The following is a 21522-nucleotide window of genomic DNA, read 5'->3' on the forward strand; positions in this document are numbered from 1 at the left end:
CATAATTTAAATGAACACATTTTCAACTCAACAGATTTAAAGTGAAATACTTTTATTTAGTAGGTTGTTTGGGTACAAAGAGGAGTACAAGATAATCAACTTCCTAAAATCTAAATGTTCTTTCTGACACCATGAATATATACGTTTTTCTTTAAGGTGTACAATATGAACAACAGAGAGAACTTAATGCTACAAGATACTTCAAGATACAAAAAGTAGAACGCTGTGGAGTTATTTACTTACAATAAGAAGTGAAGTTGAGATGGAGTAATGACTACACTTCCATTCATAACTCTTAGCTGTGCTGCTTCATCAACTAAACATTAAACAGAAGGTTTTAAAAGAGTTTAATGACCAAGATTTAAGTGTTTAATGTGGGTAATTTGCAAAACATTGAACATTAAAAAACTGAGATGAAATAAGAGAAAGCTAAGGATACTCTTCCACTGCTCTTAAGTTCCTTTATAATGTAATTACTGAATTTATCATATGATTATATAGCATTAAAACTAAAATAAAGTTACAGTAGGCAGGTTTAAGACATAAGAACACAAGAACTAACTGAAAAATGATAGCTATCTTTTTAAAGAAGCCGTGGTGACATTATTCTGCGGGGTCTTCTTTCCTGAAGCCTCTGTTGTGATAGATAGCCTGGAGGAGCTTTGTCTGCATCGTCTCCTCGACCGGGTACCTCTGATAGAGGGGCAGATACAGCAGATTGTGGCAGGTGAGGGACTCTGGCTGATGGATCTCGTTGGTATTGGGAAGGACAGAAACTCTCATCCTGATGCTCTCCATACCCAGGAAAGGGACACGGTCGCTGCCTGTGACGAACACTGGGAACAGAAAAAAAGAAGAGGGACTGTGTTAGATGAAATGATGATCCAACATTTGACCCTTGATGATCATCGCTGTCATGTTTCATACTCACAGAGGAGTTTTTTCTTTTCCTCATCTGTCAGTTTCTCAAACACTTCCCAGAAGGCAATGATGTTTGGATGCTCAGCATGGTAGTCTCCTTCATACACTGTGTTCTGATTGAAAAGATGCAATAAACATTTAATTCTTTCCTCCCTTCCAACAGAGAATTAAATCAGCCTCACATGGTAAGTGTCTCAGACATCCCTCCATTGAAGGCAATGACTATTATAGGTAATGTGGCATAAACAGGAGTGTGACTGGGTAGACCACTATCAGAGGCATAAACTGAGTCTCTGGATCAGAAGAGGGCATACAAGGAGACAAGAGAGCCAGTGCAGCCTGATAAAGACCCATTCCACCCATAGATTTATGACTCCCTGGGTGTTGTGGGTAGGAGAATATCTGGGGAAGATGCCACTACTGCCACTGTGTTGCCATTTACATTCAGGGCTGATTTTGGAGTTTTCAAAGTTCACTTTGCACCTGGCAAGCTTCATTGAGTAGTGACCACAGTCACTGAACCTGGTGTCTTGGAGGGCAAGTGAGGACTTAAAGCTGATTTATACTTCTGCGTCGCCCCTACACAGCAGGGGCTGACGCAGACATGGCTCTACATAATTCTGCGTTGATGTGTCCGTGACGTGCAGCAATTCTCAGCCAAAACGCCTGAGGGCAGTGTGGTCTCTCTGGTAGCCGGTCGCCTGTTTCTGGGCCCGCTATGATCTCTGTTTCCTTTTCCACAGTAGTTCAGAGCGTGTTATGTTAATCTACAGCTGATACATGCTGCTGTTTATCATACAAACATGATTACATGAAGAATAGAGAGGAGGAGATGATATACACAGCCGGTGTGCTGTAAATGCGGGAAATACAATGCAGCCGAGCGGACCAGCTAAGGGTTTATGAATATTGTACACTATTGTGCAGGTTTTCAGCATACCTGCTTAAACACATCCCAGTCATAGTTTTCTTGGCCCACCATCACAGCCTGCAGCTCCTCTGGCTGGAAGAAGCCCACCACGTCGTGCTCACACACCTTAAAGAACCCTCTCTCGAACTCTTTAAACACTCCCTCCACTGATTTGTTGAAGGCATGGTCCACAAAGGCGTTCACAAACTGTTTTCTATTCAGAAGAAAAAAATCCAAACATTATAGGAGCAGCTTTTACCAAGAGCTGACATTTCTAACATTCCTGTTTTGTTTTTGTCACCTGTGCAATCTGTATTTGAATGATCAGAAAATATCCTTAAGTCAAATCCTCAGTAACTCTTGAACTGGTGAAAACATAAGGACAGTAATTTGATGTAAACATACTTGTTTGTTGCTGTGACGGGTTTTCCAGGTTCTTTCGGATCAAGTTCAACTTCCTCACCATCCCAGGGCGCCTGTGATGAATAATTAGAGTCCGATTAGAGTATCATAAGAAAAATGTTCAGGAACAAGAGTCAATTGTGAAAGTATGAAGTGAAACTAGCAGTCGTTCAGTGATCTGTTAAACCTACAGTGAAAGTGGTCTCCAGGCTGTCCACCTCATCAGGTGTGTAGTCCTCCAGAATGCACCGCAGAGACCTGAGGACACACAAAAACATCACTTTGACACATCTGACACCTAAAAATGTCACAAACACATCAAAACTCAAACAAAGACATTTTAACTTTTGTCAAATAAGGTGGCAAAAAACAGCTGTTGGTTAAATCTTACTCTCCCATCACGGGGTCAAACTCCTTCAAGTCATCCAACGAGGGTTTGACACGAAGCAACTTCTTGAAGAGCACGAGCGGGAAGGGCAGGTGGATGATGTTGTTGTTGTAGAGAGCCAGTCCACACAGAACACCAAAGAGGAAGTAAGTCTTCTTCTCAACTTTTGGCTGTTTGGTTGGACAAGATCAAACATAAAAAATAACTGGTCAAGTTTTCAAGGGATGAAACGATCAAATGTAAAGGACGTAAACTCTGACAACTTGTTTATTTTCACTGTAATTTGCAGACTTTTATGTACTCGTGAGCTTCAAATCAGTTCACTACATGCCATATCCTCTTTGAGGATCTGGTCTTACCTTGGAAGGGAACCAGAGCAAAGTTTCGCTCTTGTTGTACATGAACATGTCAGATTCAGGTTGGATCAGCTCGTCAAATATGTGCAAGAAGAGGTCGCTTTTGTTGACATTCATTAACTTCCTGTCATCCTTAAACAGCACCTAGAAAGGATATAATAATTCTTAAAATACCAAATTCAGGTAAAGGCTTAAGAAAACAAAATAAAAGTGGGCAATCTTTTGATTGAGTGTTTACCAAAAGCTCCTTCTGGAAGGCACAGTGGTCGGCTGCAGCGAGGTGTCTGAAGGTGTCCTCCACCAGGTGAGTACGTCTCAGAGTCAGCTGGAAGACCGGGGCTGCTGCAGGGTCTGAAAGTCCTTTACTTAATTCAGCAGGTATCCTCCCAGACATTTGATGTACTAGTTGTTGTCCTTTCTGTTATTAGACAAAAAAATGTCTCAAAACAGATCGTACATTTAATGTTATGTACAAAAACACAAATATGTGTGTACTGTACCTTTATCACGGTTGCACAGATGTTAAAGACTGCCACCTTGTGAACCAGAGTGAACACAAACGGGTAGCAGCAGAAAATTGTCGGTATGTTTCCGTCGCGCTTTAAGAGAAAGATTTACAGAGTTATACCTCAGAAATAACCGAACACAGAATAAACAGTAAGGTTTTCCTCTGAAATACTGCAACATGATTTATATTGTACAGCATCTTCACACCTCCACTCTACAGAACTGGGCCCAAAGAACGACATCGGACATTGGATCCACGTTATCATCAATTTCCTCAACGTAAAAGGTGCTCAGTGGGACTTTGTAGGGCTTTCCAGCTTTGTTTGCCTGTAAAATCAAAATTTAAAAAAATGTTATAACTCTAAATCAATATTACTAACAATAATAATAGTAATACATTTTATTTAAAGGTGCCTTTCTTAGCAAGCAAGGTCACTGTACAGGGCAGAGTTTTAAAAAGAACAATATAAAAATTAGGCTCATAAAATTGACAAGACGTGATCCAGTGTAAATAATAAATGAAAATAAAATGAACAGGATAAGATAAAGTGCAGTGAAGAGGTGTAATCAGAGTGAACATGACGGTTTATAAAGATGTGTTTTGAGATGTGATTTGAAAATAGAAAGAGAGGTGATGTTATGGATGTATATAGGCGCGCAATTTAACCACTAGGCTACATTTACTAGACCCCAAGAGGTCAAATTCCAATCCACCATGTGCTTCTATAGATCATTTATCTACTTTCTGATTGGACATCGTCACAGATACTACACACAACCCAACACTGACCTTGTAGAGAAGTTTGAGGACCTCCAGCAGAAATCCAACTCCTGGGTTGTGAGTTTCCAGGAGGCCGTTTTTCAGCATGAAGGCCAGGGCGTTTTTGAACACCATGATGTGCTTGGTCAGCATGGCGGGTGTCAGGGACGACCACCAACTTTCTGCAAAAAAACAAAAACAAACATATACTGCACATTTAATAATAACATATCAAGTACAACTACCATGCTTTTTAAAGATTTTTCAACTGCTGACAATCATGCCTGATTAGATACCATGCAATTTAGTAAGTGGTTTGTAATTGGATAGGTACATATTTGATTATTTATATTTTGCAGGCTCCCTGTTATATTTGAAGTCTAACTCTGTGTTAGTTTAAAACAATTGACAGTAAACATGAATCATCAAAAATCTCCCCAACCCTGTGACCAAGCAAGCAGGAGTTATTTACTTAGTGCTTCACGATTCTTCTGACTCAGATCTGAGATGACGATAGACAAAGGCACCACTGTATTAATGACATGACAGTCCTCTAGGAGAAGGGGACACGTCAGCAGCAGCAAGATGATCTCTGGTGATTTGATGTCATCTTTGGAAGCCATCAACAAGTCAAACAGGACCTTAAGGTTCACCTGCAGAGAACAGAGATTTATGAGATAACTTGGCACTGTTTCCACCGTATACTGTCCTTTTTTAAAAGATGTGAGGGGCTTGTAAGTCATGACAGCGGGTTGTGCCTCGTGTAAATAAACATATGATCTCAATGACAATGATCCATGTTCTTAACTGTTTGTTTGATCCATGGTACGGCCAGCAGCTGATCGAAAACTCGACTAGCTGCCTCGAGGTCCACCGTTAGAGCACCTGCTTCTTTTGGAAAGCTGCTGACAAAGAGCGAAACAAGAATTCAGCAGCAAAATCAGTAAAAGAGATTTTTGTAGTTCGAGGCCGGATTTTGTCACTTTATAGCTATATAGCTGATAGAAAAATGACTCACCTTGCTTTTGTGAAACTTGCAACAAGACTGGAACCTGTGAAAAATATTTCACATATTTCTCTGTTGAAGAAGAAAGAAAGAGGGACGCTGTAGTTTATGCACAAGACTGATAACACAATTTTAGTTACACAAACAGTAGCAATTATGAGTGAAGACCTCTTCGCCTCTGGGGTGCCGGATCTCACTGACAACCAACGTTGCAGTTTGGTCTCATCAAGGCGCCCTGTTATCTGTCTTTGGACCAAGCTCTGGAAGAGAGACAAACAACTTTATTCTCAAGAGAATAAACAGTATTTTTGAAACATGGAAAATCAAGATGGATATCAGTTTTATACAAACACGCATTTCCTGAAGTAACATTTATTTAATCAGTTGAACACATTACCTGTGCAGGCGAGGAGAAAGCAAAGTTTGTGTTCCAACCAGCAGATATTTTCAGGTCTGCACAAAAAAAAAAATCAACACTGAATCAGGAATGTTATTTAAAATCCAGTCTTATAACATCTTCTCAACACATCTCTTAGAGTTTAAAAAAAAACAGCTTTCCATGCACTGTTTCACTGCCAAATGATGCACATATGTGGGGAACTTTACATGAAACATAATCTAATAATGCTGTTCCAGAGGAGGAGAAAGCCTGATGTGTCTAATGGGATATTTACAAAAAGCATAAAATGTCAAAGACAGGTCTGACCGTTACTCACACCAAACACCACCAAACACATACAAACAGATACATTCGTACCTTTGGGTGCGACTGCTTCCTTGTCAGTCATCCATGGAAGTTTCACCTCAGTGGGAGTCAGACTGTCCTCTGTGCATCCACTTCCAATTTGACCTTTGACCCCATTGCCAAAAGCCCAGAGGTGGCCAGAAGAGCCCAACACCAGAGTGTGACGTCTGGGAAACAAGTGATTTAAAACATATTGAAAAACTTAATGTGTTGCTTTCTCAACTTCAGAATTATGAAAATGATTCCTTATTGAAATCCACCACAGTTTTGGAGTTCCTCATTAAAAACAGATTTATTTACCTGCCACATGATACCTGTGCAGTGGGTCCTTCCAGACCTTCAACCAGTCTGGGTTTCGTTTCATTCTCAGTGGAGTTGTGACCGAGCTGACCGTGGCTGCCCTCTCCAAAAGTGAAAACTTTACCATCCTGGAAAATCACAGCATAGTATCATAAAAAAATACTTACACTGTATTTACCTTTACAGTAAGACAACTAGACAGAGTGAGTGTACCTTTGTTAACACAGCAGAGTGTGCCTCTCCACAGCTGATAGAGGTGACGTCCAGAGGTCTGAGGGCAGGTACCACACAGATGTTGAACCTGCCTGTGTTGATGAGAGATCATAATAAAAGAGATTGGTGGTTAAAGGTGTCTGAAAAAATGATGAAAACATACAAACATATAAGGTCAATAGTTCAGTTATAAGTTTTTCTTTTTTCAGCACTAAATGAAACCCCTCAAAAACAACAAAAATTCAAACACCTACTTATAAGATGATAAAAAATAACCTGTACTGCCTCATGGTGGCATAAATGTTAAGACTGCAATGCCTGATACCTCCTTCTCCTGTGGGTCCTGCAAACTGACACATGTAGTAGTAGTCTCATTGAGACAATCTGCTGCTTACCGAATGTGAACAAGAGAGTAGTATTTGTACCTTTCTCATCCACTCTGTTGAGCCCCAGCTGGCCTGATTTGTTGGCCCCACAGCAGTACACCAGGCCGGGCAGTGTGAGGAAGAAAGAGTGGGTTGCTCCAGCGAAAATCTGTGTCACCGCTACGCCAGTCAGAGCTGTTATCAGGACAGGTGTGTGCTGCAGTAAGTGGTTCTTCCCTAGACCCAGCTGACCGTAGCTGTTGCGGCCCCATGTGAAAACATCTCCACCTGGAAAGTGTAAAACAGGAAGTAAGTAATACAGGTTCAAGAAGAACATTTTTATCTCAATGATATGAAATCATAGTCAGCTCAAGTCAAAATGAGCTTCAAACACACAGAAACGTAATCAGAACATGTTTGTGGTCTTACCTTTAGTCAGAGCCAGAGAGTGAACATTTCCACAAGCGACTTGAATCACTGGTACTGGCATTGGTATGGGCACACGACTGCATGTTGATGAGACAAAAACTAGTTAGAAAATAAAGAGCTTTGATGATGAACAGTGATAAGTGCATACAGGTTCATGCCTTGGTCTGTGACTGTTGCCCTGTTGACCCGGTAACATGCCCAGCTGTCCGTCCTCTTTGGCTCCCCAGGAGAACACATGTCCAGATGCACACAGAGCCAGAGAGTGATCCTGTCCACACACCATCGACACCACATCACCCAGCCCCTCGACACGACCTTAAAAATCACGACACAGAGAGAGAAAGATGAACAGAAAGACATCAACTGAGATGTTTAGTGTGAAGAAACAGATTGTAACATCCTCCTGAACTTTTTAATCTGAAACCTTCTCAAAACGTCCAAATCAAATGTCTGAAACAGTGAAGTACTTATTTAGTGGAATGGAATAATCAGTCATCTTTCCCCAAACTCTACTCAAGTTTGAGCACTTATTTTGTGTATTTTTTGTACACTATTGGACTCTGCTGAAATGTGTGGGCAGGTTATTTTTCTACAGTTACATTAAGCTTAAATTAAAAACCAGTAAACCAGTAAAATATAGTAAAAATACATTCATTCTCACCCTGTGACAACTAATTGTTGAATATTTGTGATTGCTTTGTGATTATTATTTTTATTTTTGTTATTTTTTATTCTTTTCCCATTAACTTATCTCATGCTATGCACCCCAGGTGAAGTACTGCATGTGGGGATGAACAATAGAAAGGGTGGAGTATGATAGAAAAAAAAGTGTATGGATCTTTTGTGTGTGTAATTGTCAGTACAAAACTTTAAATCTGTATGCTTGATTAATCTGTCTTGTTCCTTTTGTTGTTCCTTTTGTTGTTCCTTTTGTTTTGTTCTGTTTAGGTGGTCTACTTTGTAACTGTTGTGTACAAGGAGATTACCCTACTGTATGTCACATTGGTGTAACACACTTGAAAAATAAAGTTATAAAAAAAAAAATGTTGAATATTTATTAATACTTAAAGCTGCTGTGAGGAACTTTTGTTTTGTATGGATTCTGGCGCCCCCTTGTGGACAAAGTGATACCTCTTATCTCTTGTCCTATACATGCAAAAGTAGTGTTTTCAACAAAAGCCTCATCCTGTTCTCTTCAACAGTCAACATTATCAGGCAATGTGATTATTTTCCATGAAAACAGTCAAATAAAGGCTGTTTCTGAAGTGAGATGTCCATCATCTGGTCTGACACCTACCCCCTCACACAGGCATCAAAAATTACAACAGAGAAGGTGTCAGTGTTGCTGCTGATGGTCTTGTTTGCTATTAAAGGTCATAAAGAGGCATCAGTATCATTTTCAGTCTGTTTCTCTGCCAGTTCAAAACTCCTCACAGGGCCTTTAAGGTACAATGATCTGCTAATAAATATACATACTTAATAATCTTTCACGTTCATGAACAATTTACTTCGTAGGGAAGACGATTAGGGCCACCAGAGAATTTTAAAAAAAAGTAATTATTATTATTATTATTATTATTATTATTATTATGAGTAAAAAGTCAGAATTCTGAGATTAAAGTCAGAATTCTGAGATTAAAATCTGACTTTTTTCTCAGAAAAATAATTCTAAAGAATCATTTTGACCTTATTTTTTTTTATTTCCAGTGGACCTAATCCTCTTCCGTAGCTTTGCAGATTACTAACTTAAGTGTTTTGTTTTTACATTTTCACTTGATATAATTAAATGTTTACCTTAATACTTTAAATACTTCTTGAACCACAATAATTTGATTGACCTTTTCTCTCTCTCACTCTCAATTTGCTTTATTGGCATGAACAAAGACATGTTATTGCCAAAGCACATCAATTCATACACATACATTACATATATATCCACAACACACTACACTCACCACATATACATTAATCACACACCATATTCATTACATATTATATTCATCACATACATATCATATCTCAATGTCCTCACCCAAAATCAAACACCATAGGATGGTGCAGTTTCTCTTCTGGGGTGAATGCTGGGAAGTTTTGGTACCATTTTAGTAATTTGCCTGTAGTCTGAATCTCTTTTTTGCTCTTATCAATCCACTTAAGATTGCTAACTTTTCGTTGCAACCTCCAAGCAACATACGTCACTCATTGACTTCTCATAATTCCTATTTGCACTTGAACTCCTCACAAGTCAAAGTGAAGTTATTCTAACTTTCATGTTCTGGGAGGACTGAAGAGAAACGAAACTGAAACGTGATATCTCGATGTTAACGGGGAGAAAGACTCTATTTACACTTGTTTTATTATCACTATGAAAAATAAAAATAAATCACCCCCAGATTAAATTTGATTTACAGATTCGTGGAAAAGAGCCAACTCTGTCAAACTCTGCTTTTAAAAAACCACACAACACTTTACTTTGATGTTATTGGTGTGATACTCAGTTTTAACCTGTAAATTAAGTAGTTCTAAAAGAGAAAACAAAAATTCCTCTTTGTGTCCACTTTTCAGAAATTACAGATTTGTAACTTTACCTGGTGTCCTTCCATCTTTGCATTTTTTTCGCCCGATTCGTCCCTGAGAGTTGTGTCCACTTGATAAAACACCTCCATCCTCGGCGAGGAATAAAGTATGCTGGTCCCCGCAGCAGATGTCTGTGATGACCCCGGGAACTGTCCAGGAAACCGGGCTGAGGGCCGTCTGAGGACCAAACTGTCCGCAGGAGCCATCTCCCCAGCAGTACAGCTGCACCATGTCTACAGCTGGACTGACCTGGTCTGATGTGTTAAAGGTCTCAGTGGTAAAACTTTATCATATCTAATGCTGCCTTCAGGTGCCGTCGGAGATTTCAATTTCCCTATCTTAATTGGTCAATAGCATTACTTATTCTGCGAATTAATGAATTTGTTTTCTGTTTGTTCTAAGATACTAAACATTTTATAATTTGTTTTCATTTACTTTGTTGATCAAAGCGAGAAATTCACCACAAATAAAATATAGAATGAAGAACCCTAATTTACGAGCTTACCAAGGTTTAGGAAAGGCAGCATAGAAATAGCCGCAGCTATGTGAAATATTAGAGCTTTGCCTTTTCAGTAGATTTTGTTGTTTTAAGTTCAACGAACTACATGTCATGTGATAACGACTTACACTAATAAACTAGTACGTTGATTTTGTTATGGGTGAACCGTTTCCAATTATATTAAATGTAATGTTTTTGTTTTATTATAAGGAGGCATTAACTTTGATGTTTCAAATTGTGAAACGTCAAAATGAATCCACTATTTTCTGATTTATGTAATCCAAGGACATTTGCAGTTTTATATGTATTCCAAATTGTCATTACTTTTTAACATTGAAATGGGTAAATCAATAAAGCAGCAATAATATATTATTTTATGTCACAGACATATGCCAGGATGATTTCTTTGTATCAATTTGTTCTGTAGTTGCAGCCTAAACAATTAGTTTATAGGTTTTGTTTTCATAGAAGTGACAACCATGTACAGTACGTGCTCTGCTGGCTGCATTTTTGTGCAATGAGGTGATAATGAAACTTAAGGTTGTAGTTTTATGGCAGGGCTGTTTTCTGCTTAGAAACAATTTAGAATCACCAGAAATAGAGCAAATACAAGTGTGCAGTATTTTTATTTATGCAGAATATATATATATAATTTATAGTTTTTATTTACAGTATATTTATATATAAGTCACATTTTTATGTGTACTGTCACATTTATTGTCTATATTAAAGCTGCTGTTGGTATGAATGGTTTTAAAAAACTGTACTTTTTCAGCTGGGTTTGGAGAAAAGGTCATAATACCAATCGGTACTCATCTGTAATTGAAGTAATTTGAGATTATGGCTAAATCTCTGTGTTTTCCAATGCCTTTGTATCAAGCAATGTTATTATTCTCCTCATTCCCGTTATCACGGACCAATCAGAGCTAGTCCCCAACCCTCTGTCCTGATGGTTGAGTGGCAGCCCCACTACGTCGCCCTGATTGGCTGGGAAGCCACAACTTCCTCATAGAAAGCGCACAACGATCTTTTGTGGGCGGGGTTACGACAGAAGAGAGGGGAGGAGTAGTGTTGACATTCAAAATCTCTCAGAACTGACTTATATCAACTACCAACAGCAGCTTTAATGCATTAAAAAAAAAACATTCCAGCGACAGCGTATAAATATCCTAAGGCCATTTCACATTGGGGGTGTCTAAAGGTGACCAGCTGAATGGTGCTACGTCAAAGGGACACTGCTTTACCTGACCTTTTGCGTTTCTCCTGCGCCCAAATGACTCCTCACCGTTGATCATGACATCACAAATAGAGTAAACACCTACAGACCCGTCCTCAAAGCCCACTAACACAAACTGCCGCTTACACACGACCAAAGTGGATGGATTCTTACACAGACATACACTTCCCATTCTTTCCCCGTCTGCCAGGCACACAACTGTGAGAACAGGCCTCGCATGCAGAGAACAGACACAGCCTTTCTGTTGGCTCCTGGGATGGGAAATGTACGCAACATAGCTTCCTGTTTTATCCAAACAGGCTTTGGTGATTGGACCCTCTGCCTTGATTGAGCACAGTCTTACCTGGCATAGGTCCAGAAGGTTTATAGCTTCATTTTCAGCGGACAGCAGGGCGTAGCTCCCATCAGAGGACATTTGGAAGTCTTGTGGCTGACAGGGAAATGTATGAGGCAGCTGAAAGTGGCTATACACCGTTTCCTCTGCTACTTTCCAAGTGTATACTGCTCCTGAGGCAGCCAATACTACCACAAAGTCTGGGTGCTCTGAAAGTGTTGAGAAGGCAACAACAGGCTCTGAGCTCATCACACAGGAGAAACGCTTGCTAATTGAGCCTGTCCACAAACTGGCGGCTAACAAGTCTCCATGGCGAAGCCCAATAAGGAAAGTGTTCTCAGGTGACACCTTTGCATCAGATAGGTACAGGTTTATACTGCACACAATGCTCCCATGCAACAGCTTCCAAACCCGGGACAAGTATCTATCAGAAATACTCACGCCAAAGAGACCATTCGGGGTGATCAGGATGTCCGTCGCTCTGCTGCCTCTGATACGCAGAATGTTTTGACCTGTCTCTGTCTGCCAAGTGTAGACCTCACCTCCTGAGAGCGTCACAAGGTGGACATCATCAGGAGAAAGGCACAGTTTTTCCACAGGACCATCATGAAGGAAGTAGGCATGAGGAAGTCTTGTTTTCAACCTCCATCTCCACACCACCTCTGACCCATCAGTGGTGTAGAAACAGTCCCCTGTTCCTTCAGCTGCAACTTCTTCAACTCCAAAACTCATTTTGGGGAGTGAACCTGCGGCCTCTATCATCGCAGAGTCCCACACTGTGAGGCAGCCATCATCAGCAACACATATCACATCTGAGGCTGTCTTGAGGAGTGAGTGGGGCTGCCTGTTTGTTTCTAAAGAGAGAAGACAATCCCCTGTGCTCACCCTCCACACCAAGACAAAGGGACAGTCGTCTAACAGAGCCAGGAAAAGGTGGCCTTCCTGGGAGAGCAAAGCTTGAGTGAAGGCCTTTCCCTGTGGAGCAAGGAACTGGTCCCACAGCTCCCAGTCACATGTGTCCCATAGTGTAACCTGGTGAGAGTGACACACCAACAAAGTGTTATGTCCCTCTGAGTTATCTGTATTGAGGATGTCGCAAGATTCCCCCCCAATACGGATCTCTTTTACAAGTCTAGGTTGTTCAAATTTGGCAACCAATTCCCACAGGGTAACTTTGCCCGTCTTGTCAACACATGCCAGTTCCAACTCATCCTCATGGGGGATTATTGAGGTAACCGCATTGTTGTTTGAGTTTGACCATGTTCCAAGCAGACTACCATTCATGGTGTCAAATATAGACACTGTTCCTTCCTCCTGCCCACAGTACATGTGAGCGCCATCAGAGGAGCAAACCAAACAGGTCACACTGCCCTGACACTGGAAATGCATCAAAGTGTCACTGGACACATCCAACACACATACAAAAGTCTCATCTTCCCACCACATGAACATTTTTTTCTGCCTTGTAACAAACCCTTCAAGTTTGTTTGTTAGTTGTGTACCTGACTCTGTCGTCAAAGTGTCCTTGACTTGTAGAATCATTTGTGGGCCGGCCACATCCCACAAGAAAAACTTGTTGCACAGTGTGGAAAGCAGCACAAACTGACCACTACTCTTCACTCCTGCAAACTTCACATCCTTCTGCTCAGACCTCAGAGATAGTTTAACTACATCACACCCAGAGCCTTTCCAAACCCAAGCCGCACCATCATCCGTGACTTCCACCACAACCCCACACTCTGTCCCAACTGCTCCTGTAACAGAAACACCTTTGGTTTCTACATCACACTTCAAACACTGAACAGAGGGGACTGAGGAAGGAGCGGGGCAAAGCACTACTCCTAGTCCACTTCCTCTTTCCTTCCTGTCCTCTCTGATCGCTCTGACATAACGCTTAAGTGCAGGAAAGACCTCAAGATAAGGAACAAGGCTCATCTCCATCAATGTGGGCAGCTGCAGGGGTGAGCTCTGCAGCAAGCAAGCACAGGACTTGAAAACACTTGCAAGGATTGCTCTTTCCTTTAAAAAACAGTAATGGTAGGATCCTTGCTCACTTTCCAACATGGCTACCAGGTCTCTCAGAAGTCCTGCTTGGACCATAGCCTCGTGAAACCCCAAAGACAACAGAAGCCCATGCTCCAACTCCTCCCATTTGTTAATTTCTTGCAAGTGAAACGGCAGTTCTACAACTTTCCTTAAGTTAACTTGTCCAGAGGTGAAGATGAATGGCTGACTGTCTGAGGATGTTTCCACTTTGGTGTTCTCATTGTTGGTACAAGATTTCTGCTTTACAAGAAGCGGTTGATCATTACTGTAAGAGCATCGGCCACTGAAATAGTCCACCATCGTAGAATGAATATCTCTCTTCAGTTCAGGAGAACCAAAATACTTCCTAGCAGCTACCAACTTGAAATGTCTGCTTACCCAAAACAAAACTTTTGACCCGCCAACAGTCCGTCTTCCTAGAAACTCCCCCAAATCCAACAACAGTCTCTCAACATCAGTTTGCAGAACTTGATCAGCGGAAGAGTGTGAATGTTGAGTATTCTCAGACGGCACCACGTCGTCGCTGGACAGCAGATCAGCGAGCTCTGCCTCAGTGAGTCCAGTCCTGGAGAGTGTGAGGTAGGAGAGCGCACGGGCCACGATAGAGTGGCCGTGTTTCTGCTCAAGGTGATCCAGCATCGCAGAAATGGAGGAATGGACGCCATCAGGGAGAGACGACTCGATGACATCTGAATCTAATGAAGAGAAGAAAAGAGAGAGGAATAAAATGTAAGAGAATGTCATTAGTCTATCCTTCAGGATACCATCCGTTAGTTTAGTTAATTGGTTACCAGAGTGCCAGAGGGCGGTGTGTTGCCTCAGGAGTCGAGCGTAGATTGTCAGACAACAAGAAGCCAGCGCCTGGTTCACCAGCGCCTGTTGCCCTGACGTCACCCTCCGCCCTGAACTTTTCAGCAGTGATGCCAACATCTTCGAACACTCCTTCCTGTCCACTGGTCCTAGATGCACATGAATGTATCCTGACTCCTCCTCACTGCACTCTGGCATACATGAAGATGGACCTCTTTGTTGGTTGAGTGCCTGAAGGATTTGGGTTCTGATGGAGGACACTGAGAAGATAAATCTGATGCTTGGAGGAGCTGGCATGGGGAGGCTTTTAATGATTTCAAGTCCAAAGTTGTTTTCAATGCGATCCAGACCGACAAGGATTAGAACTAGAGGCTGTTTGGTGGAAGGCATGAGGGAGAGGAAGGATGAGAGTTGTTCTTTAAGCTCAGACAGACAAATATCAGGTTTAATGATGCCATAAAGATCGAGGCATGGTGTGGTGCCAAGGTCTTGGTCAGAGACATCCTCTTTTATTGTGGCTTTATGATGAGGGTTGAGGTTTGACGTCAGGAAGTTGGAGTTTTGGTCACAGCTTGAATCTTCAAGGTCGCTGGTGTTTTGCTCTGAGGAGGATCTGCTTTTATATCTAGCAGCAATCTGGTGACACAGGCTTGACAACAGGTGCTTTGGGGACAGGTTGATTGACAGGTTGCAAAAATAGTTGATCACGACGGGATCACAGTCTGGTAGCCAGGACTTTATCTGAGGAGGAGAATAGAACACTTTTTAACATGATAGGAGGACCTATGTAAATTGTACTATTATGGAAAAGCCCTGTAGGCCCTGACTTGTGCAATTTCCATTAGGGTAAAGAAATAAATGCCATTTTCTGTGTACCTGATCAGTTAATGTAATGTTTGGTTAATAAAGTGTCAGGACTTGAAAAATTCACCCTTTCTCAGACCCAAAAACGCTTCTCCAAACATCTTGATTTTTTATCACACATTCCAAAAACATAAGAGTGGACTAGAAATGATACATGAGAGGCTCGAATCCCTGAATTTTGTGTTGTTTGCTTTTAAAAAATAACTTTAATCATTATTTGACAAACTACTAAGTGTTATTGTTCTGTTACTGTCATGAAGCCTAATGCCACACTCTGACTTGGTTTGAAATAAATTTTGAAAGTCATATCAATAAGAAGGTGCACATTTGTCTTGATCTTAAAATCAGTGGTGTCGGAGTCAGTGTTTGTTACTTTGTGTATTTAAATTAGAACTTTATTAAAACTCTACTTGTTTTTCTGTTTAGGTAAAATGAAAAAATGGTTATTGTTGATTTGCTTTCTCACTCAAATATGCTTGGTTTATCTCTTGGGAGGGTTCATTTTTTGTGCATTAATATTGTTTAACTACTGAGCCTTTCTAGTGAGGTGGTTACGCCCACCTGAGTTGAGGTGGCAGTGATTTCAGAGCTCGTGCCTGATTTGGTAGCCTGCTATTACAGGTTTAGGGAAATAGCAGTTGGCTCTCTGCTCTGTTTTTGGTCACTGTAGTGAGAGGAGTATTTGCTCCTGCTTGAGTCATATTTTTTTCTAGTTTTCCCCATTAATGTTTGTGTGTTTCTTGTTTGAGCCTGGCCTGAATAAAACTTGAGCCAATAGAAAAAGTAAAATCCTGGTTGAAGTTCTTTTCTCTTTTCCACTCACACTGCCTGCCTCCCACAATACAACAGTTACCCTCTGTGGGTCGTGTTTAAGAGAAAAAGTTCAAGTCTTTATACCACACAACTGTTAATGTTTTCCCTAGCCCTGCTATATTTCAAAACATGCATTTTATTATTAAGATATCATTAAAATTGTTTTTTTTTTTGTCAATTAATGTGCTGAATTCATACTTAAAGTTCCTGTAATGATTTTCTCAACTTCTACAAAAGCAAATAAGAGGAGATTATTTCTTTACAGCTGTTATTTTCTATGCCTGTCACCCCTGCAGCAGGGTAAGTGTCAGAAGAGACACTTTTTTAACATTTTTCCACACCAAATAATTAGATATTTGTACAGGACAAGATCAGCTAAGGGGAAAACCATCCTGCGTTGTCCACAGGGGTGCGCCAAACTCATCAACATTTCTAACAGGTGCTTTTATGTATCAAAGGTATGTCAAGATAATGGAGGTTATCTTCAGTTAAAGGTCTGTCCACTCACCTGCTGAGCACAGTGTGCCAGCAGAACTGTCTTCCCTGTGCACGGTCCTCCTGTCACCACTAGTGGGCATTGTAGGTGGCTCTGCTCCACAAAGGCTCTGACCTGCAAGAGATGATCAGGAAACTCTGGTCATGCAGTGTAAACTATTAGCATCAAGTTTCATCAGAGTGTCACAACACAGGGAAATAGATCAGAAAATACCTGTTTGACTTTGATTAATAAATTACTGGATAGTATTATCAATCAGAGCCTGCCCAACAGCTAACTTTGTTTTAAGCAGCTATTGCTCAGTCATTCTTTCATGTTGATTTAATTTCACAAGGCTGTTAATAATCTGAAAACACCTCCATCCTGACCTTTTCTGCTTCTGGTCGATTGATGTCATAAAATCGTGACATGATGTTACACAGCTCCTCCTGCTCAGCCTGCTCTCTGGTCAAAGCATCACCCAGCTGAATGTCTTCACTGGTGTCAAACACCTTCACGCTGTCAATCAACCCCAAGAGGTCAGAGTACACCTGCTGGCACAGAGACTCAGAGTAGCCCCGCCTCCTGGCTGTAGTGTAACCATGGCGCCGATCACACTCCGTGGCGATGGTATAGACCAGAAGCTGAGAGGAAGTGACGAGACCTGGGAGGAAGTTGTCGCAAAGCTCTGATAATAACTGCTTATCAGAGGGGGTTGACCCTAGCTCTAATGTAGGAACCTGAAAACACAGGAGGAAGTGAAGAGAGGAGTTTTTTCAACAGATAAGAGTTTACATGTTTATCCAGCAGTTAGTAACAACAGATACATAAATACATAAGAGGAAGGGATGAATGGCTCTTACCTCTAACTGCAGCAGATTTTTTGACCTCACCAGCTTCTGACCTTTAGCATTAATGACCTTGTGGATGTAAACCAGGCAGCGTCTGATGATGTCACTATCAGGACGGTTCTCCAGAGCAAATCTCAGGTCTGCGTCAAGGGCTGGAGAGAAACAGAAAAACCCTGTGACACATCACTTCAACAGAAAACACACACACACAACCACACACACAACCACACACACACACACACACACACACACACACACACACACACACACACACACACACACACACACACACACACACACACACACACACACACACAGGGATGTGTATCTCACCTGATCTGTAGTAGCTCTGGGCTCTCGCTGGGGTCATGAGACCTTTTTGGACACACCGACTCACAGTGGTCTGAATCATGTTCCTTAGTTCTTCTTCTTTAGCCTTTGTCTGAATCTCCTCTCGCTCTTTAAACTCTGCTTGCTTTAATAAAGAAGGTTTGATTCTTTTAAGAAAGCATCAGAATTGTGGTAACTTGTTTCTAAAAAGCATTTATTACTTATCAAGTCAGATGTGTCTTAAGGATAGTCGCTTACACAATGCAAGTAAAAGGCTTACAGATAAATGCATGATTTAAAACAGCATTATTTTATATTTACAACATAAAGAACACTAAACAGATCATTTTACTCAGTGAGAGAACTAATCGTTACTTTGCACTTAGAAGCTGTACTTAAAAATCTACTCTTCGTTCAATAAGAAAGTTTGGATTGTTACTTAATTTAATCTAGACAGTAATTTAAGACATCAATAGTTTGTTCCCTGAGCTTCAGAGTGGTTACCTGAGGGCAGCAGGTGTGTAAAGTTCTCAGGCAGTAGCAGGGAGGGATGCTGTTCTCGTCCCTCTGATACACCCTCTCCAGCTCCTGGGTGCTGACACCCGCCTGCTGGCTCTCCTGCAGCAGCAGCTGGTACTCTGACACCTCTACCTGGGCGGGTAGACTGGCTGTCCCATACTGGTGTCCTATTAGAACCTGAAGCACCACCATGTGGAGGCAGAAGGAACAGCAGCACATTAGATATTGTATATTTATAACACTGAAAAAGTACACATGTATTTGTGTTTATGTATGTACTGGACTTAAAGATGACACCTTCTTTTATTATTTTTAGAAATGTTCAGATTCTGTGAATGACCAAAATGTGTGGACCTCAATTCTACTTGATTTGTCAGAAAAATGATTAATTGTTTTATATCAGAAAAACTTGTAATGAATGGTAAAATTAATTCATTTGAGTTTATTTGATTAGGACAATGCACATTAACCAACCTTTCAACTGTATGCATTAATGTCAATATGCCGGAATTAGCACAATAGCTACATTTCATCCGTAGTCCTAAGGCAGATACTTACATAAAACATAAAACAACAAAATTAAAAATTACAGGATGTCACAAGACAGTTAACAGGACACTACATGAACTGACTTACAAACAAATTTTACATAAAAAACTTACATTTTTGTGACATTATAAAAACAGGACGGAAGCGGAGTCTAAAGCCCCCGGGAACAGACATCAAATGAGGAAACAGATTAATCATGTGTACATGACTGGTTTGTTTTAAATGTTTAAGTGTTTTTTTAATGGTACTGTAGTCCTCAAGCTCCCTAATGTGAGCTGGTGGTTTGTACCAGAACTGTGTGCCTCTGACAGACACTACCATTTGGCTGAATTTGTTTTTACATCTCTGTACATCACAGTCTATTCTTGTTTGTGCTCTAGTATTTATCATGTTGTGGGGTTTTTTTGATACATTTGATCAATGATGGAGGGGCAAGCCCATTTAAAACTTTAAAAACAAGACAGATGTTAGTATAGGTTTGAAAATGTTCAATGTTTAAAATATCATACTTCCTGACTATGCTGCAATAATGGAAAAATAAGATAAGTTCAGTAAATTCTGATTCTTACAATCATTATATTGACTTAAAGTCATGTCAGGCATTTTGGACAGTAATAGAATGACATTACTACCTTGTGTTATTATTCTTTTGGTGTCATTTTATGTCAGAATTTAATTGTGGTTAAAATTAAATTATGTTTTGCATGAAATAAAGCAAGCTGCTAAACTTGTGAACTTAATTGGAGGTATTTGAGGGTGAGCTGGTCGAATTTGTTGTAACCCTACAGTACAAAGTATGTTGGTTAGCTCAGTTAGCTCAGTTGTAGATTGGTAACTGAACCTGAACATACACAGCTATAATGACACTCCATATCTCAATTTGTTAAATCACATTACAGTCCCCAAAACCCTAGAAAGCTTTTCTTGAAATACTGGAAACTCTGAGATAGTCCACTCTGGTATAATTTACAGTGAGTGTTATTGATAGTCTAAGTGCCTGCCACTGGTCAAACTATGATTTAATGGCATATTATCAAACACTAGGAAACTGTACATGATCCTGCACTACTGTACGCTCATGAATCCCGGTGATTTATTTACCAGAAGAAATGGTCCTGCAGAGCTCTCTCTGCACTCTGTAATCAGCTTCCATCTGGTGTTTTCATCCGGCCAACGACTGGGATCACTGGACTCAAACGGGTCGATCACCTGCAGACACACACATTCAGAACGTAATAAATACAATAAAAGTAGTAGAGAGATGGTTGATGACTGGTTTGTGAAAGAACACAATTGGCCTGCTGCCGGCTCAGTGAAATGTGATATCCTGCCTTCCTTTTCATCACACATGCTGATGAAAAGAGGTGATGGCACAATGTCCTGGTGCTACAACAAACACACTAACACACTGCTCACAGCGTCATGTTGCATCCTCGTCACAGTCAAATTTAATTAAGAAAAGTTGAATAGAATTGAACGCACATTCACAAGAGTGGCCTCAGGGGGAAAGTGTAAAAGATACAAGACACACAGCCCAACCCACCACAATAACACACTAAACATCTACTACATGTGATAGCACCAGCAGTTTCCATTGTGTATATTTTATTTACAAGCAAAATAATGTAAACAATATTAATAAATAAACCATTAGATAAAAGTTAAAATTAAATAGATTGATACAGACATCTACTTTTGATTTGAGAGCTTTATTTCTATGACGAAAATAAACTTCTTTCATCAGCGGATGAGGAAAGAGGGAAAAAAACACAAACAGGGGACAAAAAACTGTGAACAGGAATAACTTTATGTTTTATCATTGCATTTCAGATCTCATTTTTGTCACAGATTTAGAATAAAGCAAGATTTGTTCCAATAACCAGGTGCTCTTGACAGTCAGTAGGTGAGTTGTGTTAGTACATGAGTTGTTTATGTCGTACCATGTGACTGATGCATGCTTACAACCTCAGCCAACTTTTATATATGGTGTCAAAAGGAAGTAACATTTGAAGAATTGCGCTCTGATCAGTTATTGTTCTGTTTTCCAAAGTAGGAAAAAAAGTTTCTACTCACCCTGAGATCCAGACCCAGCGTGTGTCTGCAGTTCTCTCGAAGTTTTGGGAACACGTTCTCTCTCAAAGCTCTGCGCTCCACCACGCTATCTATAGAGCACCAACAAAAGAAAATACACATCTATGTATGTCAAATTTCAGAATACTCAGCTGATGCTCTGGGGAAATGAAGATTCAAAATACCTTCTGGGTTGGAGCACAGGTAGAGTTTGATACAAGAAGAGCTGCAGGTGGTCCGGTCCAT

General features: G+C 40.6%; 2 protein-coding genes across 2 annotated transcripts; both read right to left on the bottom strand.

Moving 5' to 3' along the window:
• Positions 1 to 35: 35 nt before the first annotated feature.
• Positions 36 to 10155, bottom strand: LOC117825789 (probable E3 ubiquitin-protein ligase HERC6). The gene is made up of 23 exons (XM_034701730.1): positions 9891 to 10155; positions 7461 to 7617; positions 7303 to 7379; positions 6934 to 7161; positions 6509 to 6600; positions 6296 to 6423; positions 6008 to 6162; positions 5648 to 5703; positions 5419 to 5510; positions 5263 to 5322; positions 5053 to 5146; positions 4717 to 4897; positions 4275 to 4426; positions 3692 to 3811; positions 3478 to 3576; positions 3216 to 3395; positions 2981 to 3121; positions 2625 to 2791; positions 2425 to 2491; positions 2237 to 2307; positions 1862 to 2045; positions 932 to 1034; positions 36 to 836 (listed from the first exon to the last, which is right to left on the bottom strand). The coding sequence occupies exons 1-23, from the start codon at positions 10108 to 10110 to the stop codon at positions 604 to 606; spliced, it is 3057 nt and encodes a 1018-aa protein (XP_034557621.1). The 5' UTR covers positions 10111 to 10155; the 3' UTR covers positions 36 to 603.
• A 1311-nt stretch (positions 10156 to 11466) lies between these two features.
• LOC117825654 (NACHT and WD repeat domain-containing protein 2-like) lies at positions 11467 to 21522 on the bottom strand. Its single transcript, XM_034701568.1, has 10 exons — positions 21462 to 21522; positions 21280 to 21368; positions 20308 to 20415; positions 18643 to 18834; positions 18142 to 18283; positions 17821 to 17960; positions 17347 to 17697; positions 16991 to 17092; positions 14787 to 15546; positions 11467 to 14690 (listed from the first exon to the last, which is right to left on the bottom strand). The coding sequence occupies exons 1-10, from the start codon at positions 21520 to 21522 to the stop codon at positions 11548 to 11550; spliced, it is 5088 nt and encodes a 1695-aa protein (XP_034557459.1). The 3' UTR covers positions 11467 to 11547.

The sequence above is a fragment of the Notolabrus celidotus genome, chromosome 14 (assembly GCF_009762535.1).
Source record: "Notolabrus celidotus isolate fNotCel1 chromosome 14, fNotCel1.pri, whole genome shotgun sequence".
NCBI lineage: Eukaryota > Metazoa > Chordata > Actinopteri > Labriformes > Labridae > Notolabrus > Notolabrus celidotus.